This window comes from Orbicella faveolata, unplaced genomic scaffold (assembly GCF_042242905.1).
Source record: "Orbicella faveolata isolate gen_17 unplaced genomic scaffold, um_ofav_v1 contig_13, whole genome shotgun sequence".
Lineage (NCBI taxonomy): Eukaryota > Metazoa > Cnidaria > Anthozoa > Scleractinia > Merulinidae > Orbicella > Orbicella faveolata.
Window position 1 is genome coordinate 25,970,001 of NW_028301540.1, and position 19,883 is coordinate 25,989,883.

At 38.9% G+C, this 19,883-nt stretch overlaps 4 protein-coding genes across 7 annotated transcripts in view; all 4 read right to left on the reverse strand.

Annotated features, from left to right (window-relative positions):
- Positions 1–1,421, reverse strand: part of LOC110058654 (uncharacterized) — a 7,855-nt gene extending 6,434 nt beyond the window's left edge. The window contains exons 1-2 of one of the 2 annotated variants that reach the window (XM_089285203.1): positions 1,300–1,421; positions 977–1,062 (exon numbers count right to left, since the gene is read on the reverse strand). In XM_089285203.1, coding sequence (XP_089141329.1) covers positions 977–1,058 — 82 coding nt within the window. In that variant the 5' untranslated portion in view covers positions 1,059–1,062; positions 1,300–1,421. The remainder of the gene's footprint in view (positions 1–976; positions 1,063–1,299) is intronic. The other variant, XM_089285204.1, reaches the window with a different exon arrangement.
- A 2,461-nt stretch (positions 1,422–3,882) lies between these two features.
- Positions 3,883–5,895, reverse strand: LOC110058642 (uncharacterized). 2 transcript variants are annotated; one of them, XM_020765295.2, is made up of 3 exons: positions 5,796–5,895; positions 5,425–5,495; positions 3,883–4,233 (listed from the first exon to the last, which is right to left on the reverse strand). In XM_020765295.2, the coding sequence occupies exons 2-3, from the start codon at positions 5,486–5,488 to the stop codon at positions 4,037–4,039; spliced, it is 261 nt and encodes an 86-aa protein (XP_020620954.2). In that variant the 5' UTR covers positions 5,489–5,495; positions 5,796–5,895; the 3' UTR covers positions 3,883–4,036. The 2 variants fall into 2 exon arrangements, with proteins under 2 accessions (XP_020620954.2, XP_089141333.1); XM_089285207.1 differs by lacking the exon at positions 5,796–5,895 and adding an exon at positions 5,738–5,788.
- A 915-nt stretch (positions 5,896–6,810) lies between these two features.
- Positions 6,811–18,770, reverse strand: LOC110058653 (uncharacterized). The gene is made up of 5 exons (XM_089285719.1): positions 18,681–18,770; positions 18,299–18,373; positions 16,544–16,946; positions 8,084–8,178; positions 6,811–7,549 (listed from the first exon to the last, which is right to left on the reverse strand). The coding sequence occupies exons 2-5, from the start codon at positions 18,366–18,368 to the stop codon at positions 7,221–7,223; spliced, it is 897 nt and encodes a 298-aa protein (XP_089141845.1). The 5' UTR covers positions 18,369–18,373; positions 18,681–18,770; the 3' UTR covers positions 6,811–7,220.
- LOC149115792 (uncharacterized) lies at positions 10,220–14,720 on the reverse strand. 2 transcript variants are annotated; one of them, XM_089285206.1, is made up of 3 exons: positions 14,426–14,720; positions 12,100–12,188; positions 10,220–11,065 (listed from the first exon to the last, which is right to left on the reverse strand). In XM_089285206.1, exons 2-3 carry the CDS (start codon positions 12,176–12,178, stop codon positions 10,767–10,769), a joined length of 378 nt encoding a protein of 125 aa, XP_089141332.1. In that variant the 5' UTR covers positions 12,179–12,188; positions 14,426–14,720; the 3' UTR covers positions 10,220–10,766. The 2 variants fall into 2 exon arrangements, with proteins under 2 accessions (XP_089141332.1, XP_089141331.1); XM_089285205.1 differs by lacking the exon at positions 14,426–14,720 and adding an exon at positions 12,280–12,429.
- Positions 18,771–19,883: the final 1,113 nt, after the last annotated feature.

Below are 19,883 nucleotides of genomic sequence, written 5' to 3' on the forward strand. Positions count from 1 at the left end.
TTAGTTGATTATTTTTGCTGATGAGGAGTTATCAACAAGTTTCCAGCTATATTTACTTGTTTGTACAGTACCTAACAATCAGTTATAATGTTGGAAGCTGTGAAGCTGTTTTAGGAGTTAATTCAATGAAGGAAATATCTTGTCTGTTTGGGGTATCAAACAAAACACCATCAATGTACCGGTTTTTGATATGAAGTTACTCTGTTTCACAAATCGAGTAAGCGAGATGCGAAGGGCTGGGCAAAATGACACAATAAGTATAATCTCAATCAGCCAGAATATTTGCAACTTTCTAACGCATTCTGACACGTACGTGACATTGATTCTAAAATTAAGATTGGAAGAGAACAATGGCTAAGTATGTGTAAATTAAAGTCAACTCAAAGAGTCATCGAGCCAAATTATAGATCACTTGAATTTTCCAATGTCTAATAGTCACTTCACAGCAACATTGAAATAAACAAGTGGTACAATCACTTGAAATTTTCTGAAAGTCAAAACACTGGGGAAACAAAGAAGTACGTGGTAGAGTGAAAATTGCGGTGGGAACCAGCCAGTTCATTTTGTTTGTGATAGACGTCTCGGAACAATTTTGCGTTCCCCATCCGTTTTATTACTATGTGCACACTTATATAATACTCCTAACCCTATCTAGCAGTTAACTTCACATGGAAAATACCCCTTCAAAGAGCGTTTGAAATAAGCTAAAAAAAAAAAAAGACAATTATAGGTGTCCCATCATAGAAGATGAAGAGAACAACACATTGAATGCAATGAAATATTAACTCGTTGAACTTATCCAACCGTGGCACAAAGAAATGCAGTTAAGTTGGGTTGATATGCTTTCTAGACAAATAAAAGCACAGAAGATGTTTCTGCTTTCAGACTCACTGGCATTAATGGAAAAAAAAACATTTCTTTTTTCTTAAACCACAATGCGATCAATTTGAGATAGGTCCAAGAAAGATTCGCTTACCTTTTAGTGACTTGGCATCCACATTCAATGTGGAAAGAGTTAGACCTAAAAGCACGAGAAATACGAAAAATCTAAGCCTCATTTTCCTGCGGAGAGAAAAAGGAAAAAAACCGTTACTCGTTGTGGAAGAATTAATCTCAGAGCTAGTGTATTAAATTGTTTTGGCTCGTAACTGTTCTGGTTCAGCAGCTTGAAGAGCGGGCGGTTCTCTTGATGAACCAGAAAATTTTAAGAGCGTTTCTAAGGCGACAGTCCTTTAAAGCTGACAGTAACCTCCCCTTAGTGAATTAAATGAAGCAGAGATTTCAAATTTGAAGAAATACCTTCTTTCAATAGCCTTTTCCACCCAGGAGAAACGCTCTTTGTTGTTATTATACTACGGAGCAAAAGACAAGAGAGCAACCCTCGTTATCTACCTCTGATGTAAGAATAGGCAAAAGGTTATTGACCTGTCGTTCACGGTACCGGTATTATCCATTGTTCCCTAGCTAATCAAGCGTTGAATTTTTCATGGTCGGTGGAAGAGGACTGAAACCGTAATGCAAACGTGACCCCGGAAAATTAGCTTGTTCTGGTCAAAGGGCGTCATAGGCCATGCAAATCATCCACCACGAATGCTTGTAAAATTGGGATGGGATGAAACCCGAGGAATAACAGAAACCACGTGCTCATTTAAGAAGACAAGATAAAGACAGGGATCAAAGAGTTAATAAACATCCGTCAAGGTGTCGAGAATTTCAATGACTGCGCATGTGCACGCATAATTGTTGAGGAAGAACTTTCAAGTGAATGCTGGTGCTAAGAACCACTACAAACGGCTTCTGGTGGCTTGCTTTAAAAACTGAACTTTTTCTCAGTTTTTTTCGCTCGAGGATGGATTAATAAAAAAAGGAGTATATGGGAAACTTTGAAATCAGCGTACCTGAGCTCGTACAGGCGAAAAGTAAAGATTTTTTGGGGAAACACATCCTAAGCAAGAAACCAAACACAGCTTTTCGTCTTGGCCGGCGATCACTTAATTATTAAGTGTCACTGGATATGTCAATTTTGTCCTTTATTCTGATGCAGATCAGGTTTCATCTCTCTTATTAAAGAACTGGTTAAAGTCTTTCAGTCCAAACTGCGCCAAAAAAGACAAAAAACCTTTCAGCGCTGGCTATTTCGTTCGGCCTGAACGAAGAATCTTTTGACGAACCAATCGGGAAACAGTGTTGCAATACCAACTGTCTGCTGGTTAGCTGTTGGTACTCAAGAGTTGGTCAACAAATCAATTTTCTCACTAGCGCTTGCGGCTTGCCGCGCGCGTTTTATCTCCCTAGTTAATCAATGTGCTGGCAAACTTTTAAATTATAGAGCGTGGAGCAAATTAGAACAAGAGTCAACGAGACGGTTGATGGATAAAAGCTGCTATATGGTCAGGAAATAAATTTCTTTCTGTCCGGAGATAATCTCAGTTTTTTAATGCGCATTAATCTTCTCCTATCTCACTCATCCTTGCCTCTTTTACGCGCGTTGCCGGTTGTTCTAGGAAACCGTTATTTTGAGAATTCTATGATTTCAGGAACTTCGCATGAAAGAACTCATTTACATGCTAAAAGATCAATATACAACACAGCATTTCTAGTTTCCATCGAGCTGACAATACGTCAATCGTGGAATCCACGGTCAATAGAGATCAACCCAGAACTACGAATAGGCTTTACCTGTAAGGCTGGTTTCCATATGATCGCTACGAAAAATGCGACAAACAATGTCCTGCAATTTATGGGAGGCAGCATGGCCGAGAGGTGCAATCATTTGAAAACTGGTAGTAGTAAAGTTGATCAACTTTTTTTGTTGCGATCCCAACGATCCCAGCGGTCGTAGTAATTGTAGAAACCAGCCTTTATAGAACCATTGACAGTCCAGACCATGGCAATGAGGGAACTGATATTCGACCATCTTACTGCTTATGTCACAAAGCCATATTCAATGCTTTTGCAAAGAGCTCGTTCTTGCAAGCTGAGGGACTGGAGACAATCTCTTGCCCGTGTTTGCAACATTCGGCGATCAAGCACTATCACACAGCGATGGTATCAGTTTGCGAAAATTTTCCGAGATCGTATTTAACATCCCTGAGGATCTCTAACCAACATAATTTGTCGCTGTTATGGCGCGAAAATGTTTGGAGGGAGAGTCGCAAGTACTTATATTTTTTTCTTTTTTTAAACATAAGAGAATGCAAAACTCGTAGAGTGTTTCAGCAGAAGCTGTTTTGCCCAAAGCAGTACTCGTTACCCAATTGAAAACGCCTTTGGGTTCTTTTTATATACACTTTTCGTCGACCAAGCGCCGGTCGATACTTGCAATCGGCTTGTCGGCCGAGTGTGATTTCTCATGCTTTTGATAGCACACAGAAGTATGAAACAATTGTACGCTACATGTATATAACACCTTATTTTCAAAGGGAACCTAGTCTGGCTTTCAACTCCCTCGTTTAGTTAGACATGTGGGCAAAATTTTGTTACTGTCTGAGAGTTACTGTCTGTTGAAAGTTAATTGGGTTTTTATTTTCAGTTGATTTGATTTTGAACAGAATGTTAATGAAGACAGCTGAGACCCGTTGTGATACTGCGGTGAATTCAGGATGAGATCTCTTTATTGGGCCATATTTTGAGAATCGCATTTAATGACATTGATCTCAACAGTGAAAGTAAGTCTGCTCGAGGACTTTCTAAGAGAATAGTATATGTAGATATGAAAGTAATGCTCGAGAACGTTTTGGTGCAGAATCGAATTAGGATGTGATTAGCTGTATTCTTTTTTCTTTTAACCATATTTCTAACTCCAATCGCCAGAGTTGTACATCAGGGAACATCGGGGCACTGTGTCATATGCGCAGAAGTCAAAATAAAAGACACTATCAGTTTTATTGAAACGTTATTCTCTTTTTTATTTCTTCCGAACTTAAAAAGTTCGTTGATCATTGTATCATTTTACATCAAAATTCCACTATGAAATTATAGCAAAATAAATAACAGTGGAGAATTTTGCAATAAATTGCAAATTACGATTCTTAATTCATTTCTTTTTTTGGTAAACTGGGCAACAGCCATTTGGAGGACCTGGTGGGGCGGGCATACCAGGGGCTCCGGGGGCTCCGGGAGGTCCGGGTGGTCCGGGATCGCCAGCCGGTCCCCTTTGTCCTATATTTCCGGGGGGCCCCTGCGGTCCGGCGTTACCCTCAGGTCCGGCATATGAATCATATTGTCGCTTGACTGAAATGAAACACAAATGTCATGTTGAGCTTGTTACGTGCAGTATTAACCCATCAGTACAGATAATTGTCACGATACCCATATATGGTCAGGACGTCTTCATAATCTGTCATCCGTGCATAAAACAGATATCTTGCAATACAAGCAGTTTGGCATATTTGGAAGTGTGTTCATAGCCTTCAGTTACCGCAGAGCTCTACACCACCACATTTATCTAGCTGTAAGGAAATGCGATTCATTGCCAAGTTGTTGGACAATGGATATCACAGTGTTACAGAATTATCGTCTACATTTAGCCAGCTCGTTCCACCGTTTTGCTAGTTAAATTTCGAGTGCCTCCACGGGATAATTGAGCCAACTGATATGCTGAACTTAGAAGTCAAAATTCTTATCGGTTGCGAGATATTTTCAGAAATTAAATTTGAGTCGTTCTGCCAAAATTCTATCCTATGTATTTTTAGTTCCCTTTAATAATTGGTGCGTCTTATCTCCACGATGCAGGTTTCATACGAAGAAAGTCTCAGCTTCTATGAGAAATGCTTACTTAGGAACGGTCGCACTAGAGCCAAGTTTTACGTTTTTCGAGGCGAGAACAAATTTGTTTATGTACTGTGCAAATGGCCGTCCTCCTGATTTTTCCCTAGCAGGGCTGGTGGCTGTACACAGGCTAACAGAGTAGAAAAAAGATCTCTCTCTTTCTGCTTCCCAGGCGTGCATTTTCTTTCCCTTTCATTATTGCAAAGATTTTTGGTCGTATAAGTAAATTTCTACTTATAAATCCTTAAATGAATTTTTTAGACCCATTTTTCGCAGACAAAAATAAAACGCACACGCTTCCAGCTGTCGTGTTTTATCTATCTGGTGGCCAGAGTTCTAAGGGTCACGACCCAGTGTTCACAAATGTGACCTGCTTTTTCGAATCGTCTGAGTCATTTTCTGTTCAGAAACTGTAATAAAGCACTGCAATTTTGGCATAAAAGGGTAAAGCGAAACCATCCGGTATCAGTTATACTTTGAGTTAATACATTTCTCTCTCTCTTTTAAGTTAGAACCCATTTCTTCAGTTGAGTAACATTTCGAAAAGTCAAAGAAAATCAATAACATCATACTATGTTTAAAGGCACTCCTTGTCGTAAGGAAGTATGTAATAGAATCAAAGTGGAGAAAAGTGCCAACGTATAAAGTACTTACTGTTAAATGCACCAGCAGAACAAATCAATCCAAGTGTAAACAACAATAGAAAGCGGATATCCATGTTGACTCTCAAATAGACAAAACAAAAATAAATTGTCAGAGAACTTCACTTTACTTTATGGACTTTATGATGTGTATATCAAATCTGGCATACTTTAGGGCTGAAATATATAAATTTTGCTTCATTTAAATTTGTAGAAACATAAATCGTTCGTCGTTGTAAATGAAATTCGATTGTTGGTTTAGACATAACGAAAATAGTTCGCAAGTATGAGTCATTTAAAGTTTTGATTTACAGATTAATTCTCACTTCATCAAGCTTTAAAATAAACCTTTGTTTATAACCATAAAGCAGCAAACAGACCTACCTCTTAGTATATCTACCAAAACAAATTGTTTAGCATTTAGCGGTTCACTGACTTTAACCTGTGATCTCAAACTCGATCGAGCACGTAATGCTAAACATATTTCACACCTTACGTCTCCCAGACGACCCGACAATACGCTCATGCGCAGTAAAGAGTGAGCGGGTCATTTGTCACCTGGCTAATCGGCGATTCATTTTCTGTCAACTCGTTTTGTTTTCTTGCTAATCTGGGTACATTAATACAAACACAAAATATGGGCCATGTTATTAAGAGTTTCATGATAATCTTACTGCTAGTGCCTTTTTGTGAGTAACAATGAAATATTGTCCGTGGGTCAATGTTGTTGGTCTGTCACGTGTTATCTATCTATTGGAATCGCTTGACGTAAGCGAGCTATCCGTTGGCAGGTTAACGAGGTTCACGCTCAGTGGCTCGGTGGAACTGACAAGAGCAATTTTCTGTGAATAACGGCTTCTGACAATCTTTTACAAAGAACTAGACTTTTGTTTGGTGCAAATTGCGCCCCACGAGATTCCGGCCAAATATCTGCTAGATTCAGAAATAGTGGCCAGGCTCAATCAACAAGCAGGACAGCCAGCTTAAGCCTTGTGGCAAGATTCAAAATTGCGGCCAGATTCAAGGTGGTATAGAGCACCTAAAAGTCAAAGAGCCCTCAGCTGTCAAAAGATTAATGAGATGTGTCCTTAAGATGAAATAGTTAATTGCTCAGAGTGTGTAGTGTTCTTGGTTGTTGAATTCAAGCTGAAAACCGGCTTTGTTGTCTTGCTTCGATGGATCCCACGACTTGACATATTCACGCATCAGTTGAGCTGATGTCAGGCGCACTGTTAACTCAACCCTTAACACTTAAGCAGTTGACACAATTCACCAACCTCAAGGATCATTTTTCAGCTTTTACAGACTTGTTTGAAAAGAAAATATGAAAAAAAGGAAAGATGAGAAATAAGAACTACACCATTTTAAAGGACTGAGATTTAATCAAAGACCTTACGAATTGTTGTTAGTAAAAGCACATTTATTTTCTCACCTTACATTATTTACTACACGTCGTTGCTATATTTGATACTCGTTTTAACTGTTTTTAATTATTTTTTCAGTATTATTTCTGCAGCCTGTAATCAGACCAACTTTGCTAATATACGATAATCTTTAAACACTTCTCTTTTAAAGCGAAAGAAGAAAATAATATATAATAGAAAATACAACTCTTTCTCCAGATAAGCGTAAAGAAAAGCATATTTTAAAAAGTAAGGTCGACGTTCGAAAGCCTTATCGTTTAATTAGCTGATAGTTATAAAATAGAAAATACTTTCCATACGTGTACAGTGTTTATACCAAAGGAAAGAACTGTATTTATCCAAAATTTTTGAACATGGATTCCATGGTGGAGAAAGCTCAAAACATTTACTTTCCTGGAGGTGGCACCACGGCACAGCACGGGCTTGGGGGACCAGGAGGTGCAGGCGGTCCGGGTGGTCCGGGGGGGCCTGGTGGTCCTGGGGCTCCGGCGGCCCCTGGAGGCCCTTGACCTCCCGCCACTCCTGGCGGTCCCTGTGATCCGGGATGTCCAGCAATTCCATAAATCGGAGGCGGAGCAGGCTTCATTTGGTCTGCGACTTGCGGAATGGGTGGATTTGGTCCGGCTGGGGGAGGACTGCCACAGCAGGATGCTGTACATGTTGGGGCGCAAGCTGGAGTGCAGCTCGCTCCACAGGGGAAGGCAGAACGCTTTGCTGTGAAACGGGGCAGAGGTTCAGAAGGATTTTGTCATTTAGAAAATCTGAGAAGATCTTTCTTTAACGTCCATTGACCCAGGGGCACCACATGTTTATCTTACAGTTTACGTGTATTTAAAAGTACCATCTTAAACGCAATCAGTCAGTCAGTCAGTCAGTCGGTTAGTCAGTTAATAGTCAGTCAGTCAGTCAGTCAGTCAGACGGTTGGTCGGTCCGTCAGTCAGTCAGTCAGTTGGTCAGCTGGTCAGTTAATAGTCAGTCAGTCAGTCAGTCAGTCAGTCAGTCAGTCAAACGGTTGGTCGGTCGCTTTGTCAGTCGGTCAGTAAGTTACCAATCAAACCGTCTCTCTATCTCTATTCATCAGATAACAATGTTAAATAATGAGGACTTATCACATTCAGTAGGTGTGTAACGGAAGCCCTGTTCTGGATATAAGTGGTGTACTAAACGTGCTGGCAGTATAACTAAATAATGTTTTTGATAGCTAGATGTTCGCATAACAAATAACGGCCTATACATTTGACACTTACTGTGCAAAGCTGAGGCGGTGTAGGCAAGGCCTAACGTGAATAACAGAGCTAAACGACAATCCATGATGCTTTCTGTCGAGATAGAAAACAGATGGCTTGAGGTACAATCAGCTTTAACATAGCACTACTTATCCTAATTACACATAGTTAGAAGTCAATGTGTAACTGTTAGGTATAACATTTGGACGTTCGTGAATCAAGAGTCACTTTTGTTTGATAAAAGTTTTCCGAAGCCCGAGAAACTGCTATCCACAATAATTACGGGACCGTGGTTTCTGCAATGGAGTGTGGCTGTTAGATTTTCAGTCTTTATGTTTGGAATTTCCCAAAAAATACTTTGATTTTCCGAATCTTAGCGAAATGAAATACATTTTTTGTTCTTCATCACTATATAGTTTTCTCGCCGTCTTAGAAAAATTCTCTACTATTTTAAAGAACTCAGTTCTTACCTGGCGCCCTGATTCACGCACCAAAAGCAGCGAGTGATCCTCAAAGAAAATCCTTCATTTTTATTTCATAAGTTTGATCGACGGCAAGGTATTGAAATTTTTTTATTGTTACGTGTTTTGTTAACGTTCTTGTGCAGCAGGTCTATGAAACTAAAGTGATAAACAAAATTTTGACAAAGAGCAGGTATCACGTGTGAAACTTCGAGTGATTCCGTTTTACTTTGCTTAGAGATTGATAAGCATAAGCTTGAAGTCCAGGAAAATTCAGTAAAAGGTAGATTTTTCCTGAATGTGCAGTACCTCTTGTCAACTCAATCAACTAAGATATTGAAATAATCTGGTTGGAATTCCAAGAATATGTAAAAACCTTAAATAAGGTGAAGACATGGTGCTAAAACGGCCCCCTCCGTTTGCGACACCTACGATGCGTGTACAGACACATTAGTAGAGCCAACATCGTTAAATTATCGAAGTTTCCATGCACGGTTGGACACAACGAAAATGGCGCCTTTCCCTTTCGGACTTTGTTCAACTTAATTAAAAGCGGGGGAGGGGTGGATGTTCATGTTATTGCTGTAGGGTAGAAAAATGGACCCCTTTGTGAACTGTTAGCCTTGTTGGCAGCTCCTTTTTGGGTACGCCTAGAAAATTGGTCAATTTTAACCCTAGGATTTCCCGTTGTTTTACGTTAAAATGCTTAGGAAATCGTAGGCTATCGATTTGAATTGGAAGGAAAATGAAATTTGCGACTTCTTTGCCTGTTGAAAGTAAAGCAGCTAAGTTTTGGGGAAGTTTCGATTGGAGGCTTGTTCAACCACTAAATCCTTCTCCATTGATTTCTTTTAGTGGCATTTATGAGATTTTGTCAGTAAATCACACAATTACATCATGCATGTTTTTTTGTCATGCACCTTTTTGCTTGGCAATATGATATATTAAAAAAGTTGATGTTGGCTGTTCACAGGAATAAACGCAACGCTACAGTAACTGAAGAAGGAAAAGTACCACGATATCTCATTAGAACATTCAAGGATACACGTAGCTGACCAAATATTCCTCGGTAAAAAATATTATCCCCTGACGCTCCGTAAAAAAGGTCCTGTTTCTTAGATAAAGTAATAGAGAGGTATATTTTTTCCCATAAAACGTTAATGTGCTGCTCGCATACATAAACGAAAACTATTACGAGAAAAACGACATTCCTAACTTTTTGAGTGGAACCATTTTCGGTCCTGGGATCATTTTCGGCACAATTTGGGGATCATTTGGGGGCCTGTACATTTTCCTCAAACAGAAGATTCCTGCCGCTTCTGTCAGCAGCTTTGCATCACCAGGAACATTTTCATCCCATGCGACAACAACAACAACAATGACAACAATAGAAACAACAGCAACAACAACAACAACAACAACAACAATAACAACACTGACAAAAACGTCAGCAGCTATATCATTCTATATAGCGGCAGCAAAGTCATGATCATCATCAACAAAAATAACAACGAACAGCATCAGAAGCAACAACATCTTAATAACAGTAACAACAACAACAACAACGACAACAACAACAACAACAACAACAATAATAATAATAATAGTAACAATAATAATAATAATAATAAAACAGCAACAGAAGAAGCAGCCAAAACGTAACCTGGTGAACCAGCTAACAACAAAACCAGTGAGATAATACATATCATCTTTATTTGTATTTTTGAAGTGAGAATTTTACATTCCTTTTGCGATAAAACGCATATGTTAATGATTACTTTGTATGTACATTGAAGCTCCTAACAAAAACAATAAGTTTGAAAAAGGAACTTATGAGAAAAAACATTTTCATGCACACCGGTATAAACTACTATAACGTGAGCTATGAGCAACATTATGAATGAAAACACTGAGATCATATCCTTCATAAAAAGACGGGAATGCAGCGAGTTTTGTTTTTAGAATATTAAAAACGAAGATTATTTAAATTAAACTAAAGAACTTTGACGTTCCACCAGATCGAAATTGGCAGTGTCTAAGTTACCAGACGTATGTCAGATATAACTATCATTGCTGCGAGTCGAATCTGGAAGTGTAGCAGTTCCCGTAGGCTTGTAATTCCGTTTGGGGCTAAGTGCATTGTTTCTGCCTTCTGTTTTATTGTTCTTTCAAAGGGTATTGCGTCATTCATGGGAGACCTTGCAAGAGCTGCTACCGACCGATCGAATCTCAAAAAGAGGAATTTAACGTCCAGGGGGCCCTGGGGGTCCGGGTGGTCCAGGAGGTCCTACACATCCGGGACATCCTTTGGGTCCATTTGGCCCTGGCAATCCACATATACCATCAAAACCGGGAGGTCCTGGGATTAACTGTGGTGTGGGAGCCGGAAACGGGGGAGGCGGCGGAGGTGGCGGAGGATACGGAGGCGGAAGACGGGAGGCGCAGCAGGAAAATATGCATCCCCTTTTACAAACGTTCGTGCAGCACTTCCTACAGCATGACCTAGAACAAGGCAGAGGGTTGCTTCTCAAGACTTTGTTAACTGAAATGATTGCAAAGAGAATATCTTTGTCAATTTGGTTGTTAAAAAAGTTACAAAATTGATAAAGTTGCAAGTTAAATCAGATTAAGAATGTTAAAAGTCTAATTCACAATTATTTCACTCGCAGTTGTTGGATATGAGATGGTAGATAGCCAACGAGGCGCGTAGCGTTGAGTTGGCTATAACTATCTCATATACAACAAACGCAAGTGGACTAATAGTTTTTATTAAAAACGCCCCCAAAATATTGAAAACGTAAGACGTACGTTTACCATATTTGTAGAGCGTAATATAATGGCTCATATACCATGATGGCTAAGCCAGTGAAATCTCTTGAATTGCATTATCTAATGATCTAGTTTTTAATAAGCTTGATTATTTCGAGGAAGTTTAGACAGTTTTTTTTTTCAATTGGCAACGGTTAACGTTGTGTCACCCAAATAATAAAGCTTATCCACCACCAGTATTGTTTTTTTTTTTTAAAGTACTTGGCAAAAATTGACTACCACCTTTGGAGGGACATTTACCAACGTGGCTTATCTGCAAATGATACCAAAACCAATTACTATGTTTCGACAGACTCTGTTAAAATGTTTAGCCCCTTAATATAGCTTAATATCATTCAAAAGCTTGAATAATGATGGCACTTGTTATTAGTTTTCTTGCTTGTGCCAATCAACTATAAACTAGCATTGTTTATATAGCTGGTGAGTGACAATTAATATGAATTATGACGCTGAGAAATGAAAGTGCATCATCACATTAGTTTTCTTAATAAACTTAAGGGGATCTTTCATTCATTTAAAAACAAATAGTTGAATACAAGTTTTTGCTCCGTAAAGCTCTTGATTTTTTTTATAGATTTTCAAAAGCTGGTTGAGTTATTTATCATAAATGACAGGTATGATCGGGGAATCAGTAATAACGTGCTTGATTTTGCTGTCTTAGAAAGAAGAAAGATTAAATCAACTGACAGTAACATAGAACAAAAATTAGCTATTAATATATTTTTCATTTGATGAAAAAGAACTTACCGAATTCTTCCATTGGTTTTGCATTAGCAACATAGATCACAGATATAAACACCGCTAAGACTGCTATTTTAATGTCCATTTTTATATACCTGTAAAAAAACCAAGATGGAACAATAGTTAATGCCAGTCATTTGGAAAAAGTTGTGACGGAACTAATTCACAAAAAAATGATCAGAATACCTTTTTTGGAAATTGATCAACTTTCACTGAATTGTGTGTTCAGCGAAAAGAAGTCGACTAACCGTCCTCAACTGCTTTGCATTGTTTAACCTGTCAGTGCAAATTGAGAAGTCTGACGCTATCTGTTGAACACCTCTGTGTATAAACATAACCGGTGTTTCATGGAATTTATAGCTTCAGTTTATAATATCGTTATACTCCCGAACGGCAATCCGCGGCTTGTTGCATTTATATCAGGAACTTCTAAGACATGCAAATGTAATGAACGTCTTTGAAGCCAAAGCCATCTGGTGTATTAAAAATTGGAATGTCGAAACTTTAGCGAACGGACTGAGTACTAGTCTCTGCATTTTCGTTCCCAGAGTCGTCTATGCTCCTCTTAGCCGACGGGGCCTAGGTGAGAGGAGAAGTTGGCTCTCGGGACATATGGCTTGGCTATTCTTGGATTCTTGGACTACGATTTTCACTGATTCCATGTTGGTTTCCTTTTTGAGAATGTCACTGGTTGATATCAAAGACCAACTTAACACATAGATGAGATCATTACCACAGTCTGGATGTGTTTACCTTCCTCTTTAACAACAATTATAATACATTTCTCAACCTCCAACCTCTTTATTTCTATTAATCACTTTCGAGAGCGAATAATCTAATTGTTTTAGTAGAATTCTTACTAAATTTACTTCAAATAACGGTTTCCAATTATTTCTTGACGCATTATTAAACTTTGCGCCTGAAAAAGGTCGCTCAGACTGAATTGTCATTTAAAATTGAAGTTGTGTGTGTCAAGAAACCGTAAATGCCCTTCATTTCGACTTTTCAGGAATGTAATTATCCATTTGCATCAAAATTCTCCTCCAAAACTTTGGAAAAACGAAAAGCACGTTGCGATTTCCTAGACGACCTCCAGCCACTGCACACTAATGGCTGATATGGCTCAGCCAATCAGATTACAGCATTTGCAATAGAATACTAGTAGAATTCTACTAATCTCCTTTATTGTTGTTATTATTTTTAGTTATTTTTTTGCATTATTTTGCGGTACATGCGGCTACATTGTAGTTTGTTGATCCCTCAACATTAGTGCATACTCTAACATCGAACATCTAATATCTAACAGTTTGACCTATCTTTTTAGTTAATGTCATTTTGGGGATCAGTGACCATGTTAATTAAATTATTTTTGGAAACCGATCTTGTAGAAACTTTTAATAACGAGATTTCCGGCTCAGTTCCTGTTGCCTTGGTCAGAATTAGCTAGAAACAGTGTCTCCGCATGTATAATCAGTTCTTATTTGCTGTTGTCCCAAGGTACGCTGCTAAAGGTAAATTAGCTTGCGGCAAGCGTATGTGTTCGTTAACGGAGTTGCGGTCTTTAAATACCTTTGTTAAAATCTGTTATAAGCCGGTCTTTAAGCGCTGTAATCGAATGGTTTTAGTTAGAAATCAACCAGTGGATGCTTTCGAAATGGAAATAAACGTTGAATTAGTGAAAATATTTGTCCAAAATATTAGCTAGTTAAATCATGTGTCTCCAGAGGCAGATTTTCTCTCTTGCCAAGGCCCCACCTGCCAATAGAGACGTATTGACGCATTTAGGGGCGGGAAAGTGGTCTCAGGATTCTCATATTTAGCCACTGGAGGCATCTAGTCCCATTTTCAGTATTTCATGTCAACGTCGCCTAGCCTAGAAATGGAACCCACCAGTTTCACTCAAAATATGACATAAAAGCAGCCAAGGTTGTACCGTTTATTAGCCTGTAATGCAGGCGTATTTTGGCAAGGAAGCGCATTTTGATTAAGCCAACGTCATCTTGGATTCATACTCGGAAGAGGCTCGGGGAAAGCCACAATGCGTCTTAGGAAGTAGGAGTAAGGTTGAAAGAGGAGTAGGGATTGGGAAGGGGAAGGTAAAATACCTTTTGTCCCCCCCCCCCCTTCCCCGTCCACTTTTCCTAAGCCAACATGGTGGTGAATTTACTCGATTGCGAGCTAATACGGATAACTCGTGAACACACTGAAAACGCCTGCACTGCAGGGTAACCTTTTATGTACTATGCGATCAAATAACAAAGTCTTCCCTCGAAAAATCCCCACCAAATTAAAGGTGCATTAGTGTTAGAGGTTCCCTTGTCTCCCGGCTCACCTACATCAGTCCTTCAGACAGGAATTGACAATTTGTTCAGGTAAAAGAAACATTCTGTTACACTGTAATTGTCATCGTTCTGCTTTGGATATCGTTTGCCGATCGAGTCACAGATTACCTTACATGATATCTCTCAATCATGACCAGCTCCTACACTGAAACGTGTGGGAACAGGTAAAATGTTCCGGCTAGGTTGTCATTAGCTGGTGCCTCACTGTTGAAAACCACAGGTGTTTGTAAAAATGATAAAGGAACCTACGTCCGTCTGTTTATATTGATATGAATAAAATCCATCTAAGAAATCTTGTGCGTTGACAGAATTAGAATTTGGCATCAGCCTCTTCCATTACGCCTTATTGTCATGCTAGCGAAGATTCAATTTAGGAGGAAATATGCGCGCAAGCCGATAAAGATTAGATGTCCACCATCGGGGCTTTGTAATGGTGAACTTTATGCGAGTTTAGCTCGGAATTGTGTGACGTTTTTTGAGTCATAAATCGTCGGCGTAAAGTACCAGCGATCTCGAGGTGATTGTGTAATGGCTTTTTAGGCAATTCGCTTGGAATTTTGAAGTCATATTTCAAAAAGTATTAGCTGTGTTTTAACAATGGTCAGACCGTATCCTTACTGAATTTTTGTTCAAGCATTTTCTTTTGAGAAATTTTCATGCCACCCCGAAGAGTACCTGCGTTTCTTTTGTGATTGCTGTTTGAAACGATTGTGCCGTTTGTTTGTTTGTCTAGTTTTAACTAAACATGCCTTATCAAAAACATTGCATATTTGCCCATTGTGTAATCTGAATTTCTTCTTCCTGTAATGTCAAATTCGTTCGCCAATAACTTCACTATAGAGCGTGAATAAAGAACTTCTCTGTAGAACTCACGTGACCAGCACGTGCAAGTGTTTAAATAAGAAAAGAGGTCAAATCACACAGCATTGGTTTGGTACACCAACACTGTTTTCGAACGCCGATATGACTACCGTGACGTCATGTGAAAACGCTCCACAAATTAGTGTTTGATCTCAGTGCAGTGCTCATCCGCCATTTTTGCGGCAATTCTTGTACGGGTGGGGTGGATGGGGCAACACTTACGTCGGACCCTTTAATGGGAGAATCGGATGTTAAACGCATCAAAAATCCCAATGAATTAGAGATTACAGTCAACGCGAAGGTTGATTATTTTGGCGTTTCAAATTTGATATCGCACCGGAAATGACCGCTCTGATTCTCAACTAACATCGCATCAGAAATAATTATCTTGTGAATGGGGCTATACCGATACCGATCTTTGCAAAATGGTCGGCGAAAATAAAGATATAGCTATTTGGGACGAACGTGAAAAATTTGACCGTTAATTGTTTAACAATTTGTCTTTAATTCATTTAATTGGTCAAACACCACGTTTTACATGCTTGGTTTTATATTTTCGCATTTTTTTAACGTCGGTTTTCCAGATTTCATGCTCTTGACGATCTCAAAAATTGTCAACTGGGTTTTCAGTAAAACACTGAAAGACAAAACAAAATCAAAATCGTTAGTGCAAGCGGTGTACTGGCCCGAAACAAGAACGAGATCTTTGAAAAAGAGAATAAACCCATCAATGGTTTGTTCATCTGCAAAAGGCTTCAGGAAAAGCTAACCTTTGCATACAATAACTTTCTTTTAGTCATGACTTTTCCTGATGTTCTTGATCAAATGATGACCTGGGCTATTGGCTTTCAGTGGTTCTGGTGATGTCTTGTGATTCCTTCTAAAAAAAGAACCAATGTTACTTACAAGTGAGATGGACATGAATGAATCTAATCGCATCCAACGCAATCTGCAATTACTACAACGAGAACTTTTTCACAATGAGTGCTTCTATGTTTTCGTCATCAATACAATCGGTGAGATATGGCTTTATTTCCTTCTCTGATACTGATCACTCAACATTATAGTCGATTGAGGTTTGTACCCTAAAAAGATCACGCGTGTTTTCCTTTCCAGATACCCCAGTTTTTGCAAAGCGTATCGTAAAACTAAAACAACTACAGCCACTTCCTTTATCTGAGTCCAAAACAAAAGTTTATTAAAAGCACATATTTGATTATTCCTTCGATTTTATAAAGGAGGCCATTTACTTGCAGCAGGCGGGAGCAGGACAACATGGTGGTGGTGGTGGGGGTGGACAGGGGGCAGGGGCAGGAGCTCCAGGAGCTCCCTGGGGTCCAGCTGGTCCGGGAGGTCCGGGTGGTCCGGAGCATCCTGGGCATCCTTTGAGTCCAGGACATCCTGGCAGACCAGGGGCGCCGCCGCATCCCTTAGGTCCCATTGGTCCGGGTGCACCGATTGGGCCGGGGAGGCCGGGTGGTCCTGGGAGACCGATGGGTCCAGTGCATCCCTTCCATCCGGGACATCCGGGGGATCCGGGTGGTCCGGAACATCCTGGTGGTCCCATTGGTCCCATTGGTCCGGCAATCTGTTGCGTTGGTGGTGGAGGTGGTGGGGGAGGTGGACAACAAGGACAACAACGTTTGGAACCTGTAAGAAAATAAACTCCACAATTAGCTACGATTCGATCAAACATCATGTTAACTGAACGGTTTCCATGGGCCAGTAATCCATGTTGCAGAATAGTGATGAACTATCATTTAATCTAACATCTTCCATCACGATGAAATATTCTATTTTTTAGTCCCTCACGCAAATTACTATACGTTGTCGACGCTGTGGAATGATATTGAGCAGAAATGTTCCATTCGGATTCACAAGTTACTGTCTTGCGTAAATCTCGGGGAAAATGACGGATAAGACTTTACTCATTGAAAAACATTTAATAGTTCTACAAAACATCTGAGAAAATATAGTGCTCCTTGAATGTTCGGATCAAAACTAGCTGAATATTATTCTTTTGAAAAATTAAGACAATAAAGTTTTCTAATCTATAAAACAGTGGCCACCTGTTAAGTTTCATTGTTCTTGGACAGACATGTATCGTATTCCTTCACGCCTTGGTGCTTTGCTAGCAGAACAGCAAAAGGGCAGAGTTCTGTTGGCCTCATTAAATTCTTAAAACATTTTTGCTCTTAAAACAGTCTTTTTGCAAAAGCGAGAGTCAAGTTGTGTAATTTTTTGGAAATATTAAGACATCGGAGTTTTCTAAACTATAAAACAGAAGCCACCTGTTCATGATTATTGTTCTTGGACAGACATTTGTCACATTCTTTCACGCTTTGGTCCTTTCATAGAAGAGTAGTGAGAAAGACAGAGCTTTTTAGCCCACCTGGCTAAATTCTGGCTAAATTGGAATTTTTGTGCCTAATACAGTTTTTTTTAAAGCGTGTGTCAGGTTATGTAAAAAATCAAGAAGAACTACCAATACTATTGATCCGTAATTACCACAAAGAAAATTGTTCGACTTAACCTTTAATTTCTGAGCTGTGGCCGGAAATGTTTGGTAACAATAACGCAAAAAACTTAAACTGATCAACAAACATTTAATAAACAGAACGAAAAAGAAAATATTTTTGAAAAATCGAGTACCTATTTTTTGGTTTACTTAGGTTCGATGACTTGATATTTCGCCACCGGCACAGCTTTGACAAAGATTTTTAGAAATTAACTCAGTTTGTCAAGAACTATGGGACATTTGTATTAAAACTGTTGAAATATGTCCTATCTAAAATAAGAACTTGAGCACACAACGCTCGTACAGTTCCTTTTACATGCAGTGCCAAAAGTCGGTTGCTCTTATGATTGAAATAAACCAAACAATTGAAGATTGTTAACCGAAGAAATGTTTTTGATTATGACCCAAACAACACAGTTTTATTTTTCTAAAACGGATCAACATTTGACTTATTGATTTGATAAATAAACTACCAAAATCTTACCTTTTGTCGATCTAGCATGTGCGTAGCACACAAATGCAAGGACTAGGAGAAATATTAATTTGGAATTCATCTTGCCTGTAAGAGAAAACAGAACGAAATTAGCTTCAGGAAATCTTTGGAAACTTAGGAACAAATTTATTGAACAATGTTTTGACGAGAAGAGTGATCAACACTTAGTGGTGTGGAAAATAGGGTAATCGCTCCAATTAAAGTCCACTAAAGATCATCGCGACAAGACAGATTTTGTTGAAAAACAAAATAATAATGTTATGGCTACCGATTAAGTAATATTTTGTCTAGGTCAAGGCAATTTTACATAACTTTCAAGCGAATTGATGGAAGACTATGGATCAGGAACTCAAAAAGTAAAATGTTCGCTCACCTCTTTTCTCTGCCCTGACAGAATACAGTAAGATGTGACCTAGCTCTGCGAGACAGTAGTATTTACCATGATGAAAGTAATTAATTTTAAATGCGTTTCTTTGCGGTGTTGGTCTGTGATTGGTCAGCAACCTCACAAGAGGCAGGTGATGTCAGGTTGTTAAAACGCCCCTTTCTGTGCAACTGAACTGATAAGTAGTTTTGTGGGTCGTCCGAGACAAGCCCACTTACACGCTTGACTTGATGGCATTGTACGTTGTTTTTAGGATCTTTTATTTTTTTATAAAGTGCGGTTTCAGGTTTAGCTTGGAGGAATTTGAGTACGGTAAAACGTAAATGCTATAAATTTCAATGTGTGTTATATTAAAAAATGTGCGTAATTGGGATGAAACCTCGAAAAGTGACTAAACCTTCCTTGAAGTACATTAAACCAGATTGGGTTATTTCGTGTTGATTCATGCATGTTTAATACACCTTATCTAATAAAACATCAAGGATCAGCAAATAACACTGACAATTCAAGGAAAACAAGCAGCTTAAATCAACAAATTCAGTAAACCAACTAAGAAATTAATCAGAGGCAAAATATGAAGAGCGCACTGGGCAACGTCTATCAGTCGCTCATTTGCAAGAAAGACGAGTAAGGCAAAACCTGGATATAGATAACAGACAGAGCTTGAAGCTTAAAGTGTCGGTGTTTTTGTTTTTCAACATCCTTAATGATTCTTGGCACTTTTAATTTCATGGTGACCTTAGGACCTTAGGCTCCGTTTTTTTCTCTAAACCGGCTTGAAATGGCTTAATCTTCCAAACTGTATAAGATGAGGTATTAAAATGTGTACAATAAAGATGTGTTATTGCATTAAAATTAGAATCAAAGCCACTTTGAAGTGTCCACGCCGAGGTAGCATAATTTACATGTCCCATCTTAAAGGTTCACTTCATTTAACTTCAGAGCTTGCTTGTTATTTCAATTTAGTGTTACTGGTTTTAGCACAAAAAGGAAATTCGAGTTATCCTATTGGTTTTAGTATTTTTCAACTTTCTGGTGCTGATTTGATTAAATGTTTATTGTTTGTATAATACTTACGATTCACTGAGACAATCACTTCGTTTACTAGGACTGACATGTTTACTAAGACACATGAGCCCGGTGAAATAGTGTCTTCCAATCTAGAATGAGAAACCCCGACAGCTTTTGGTC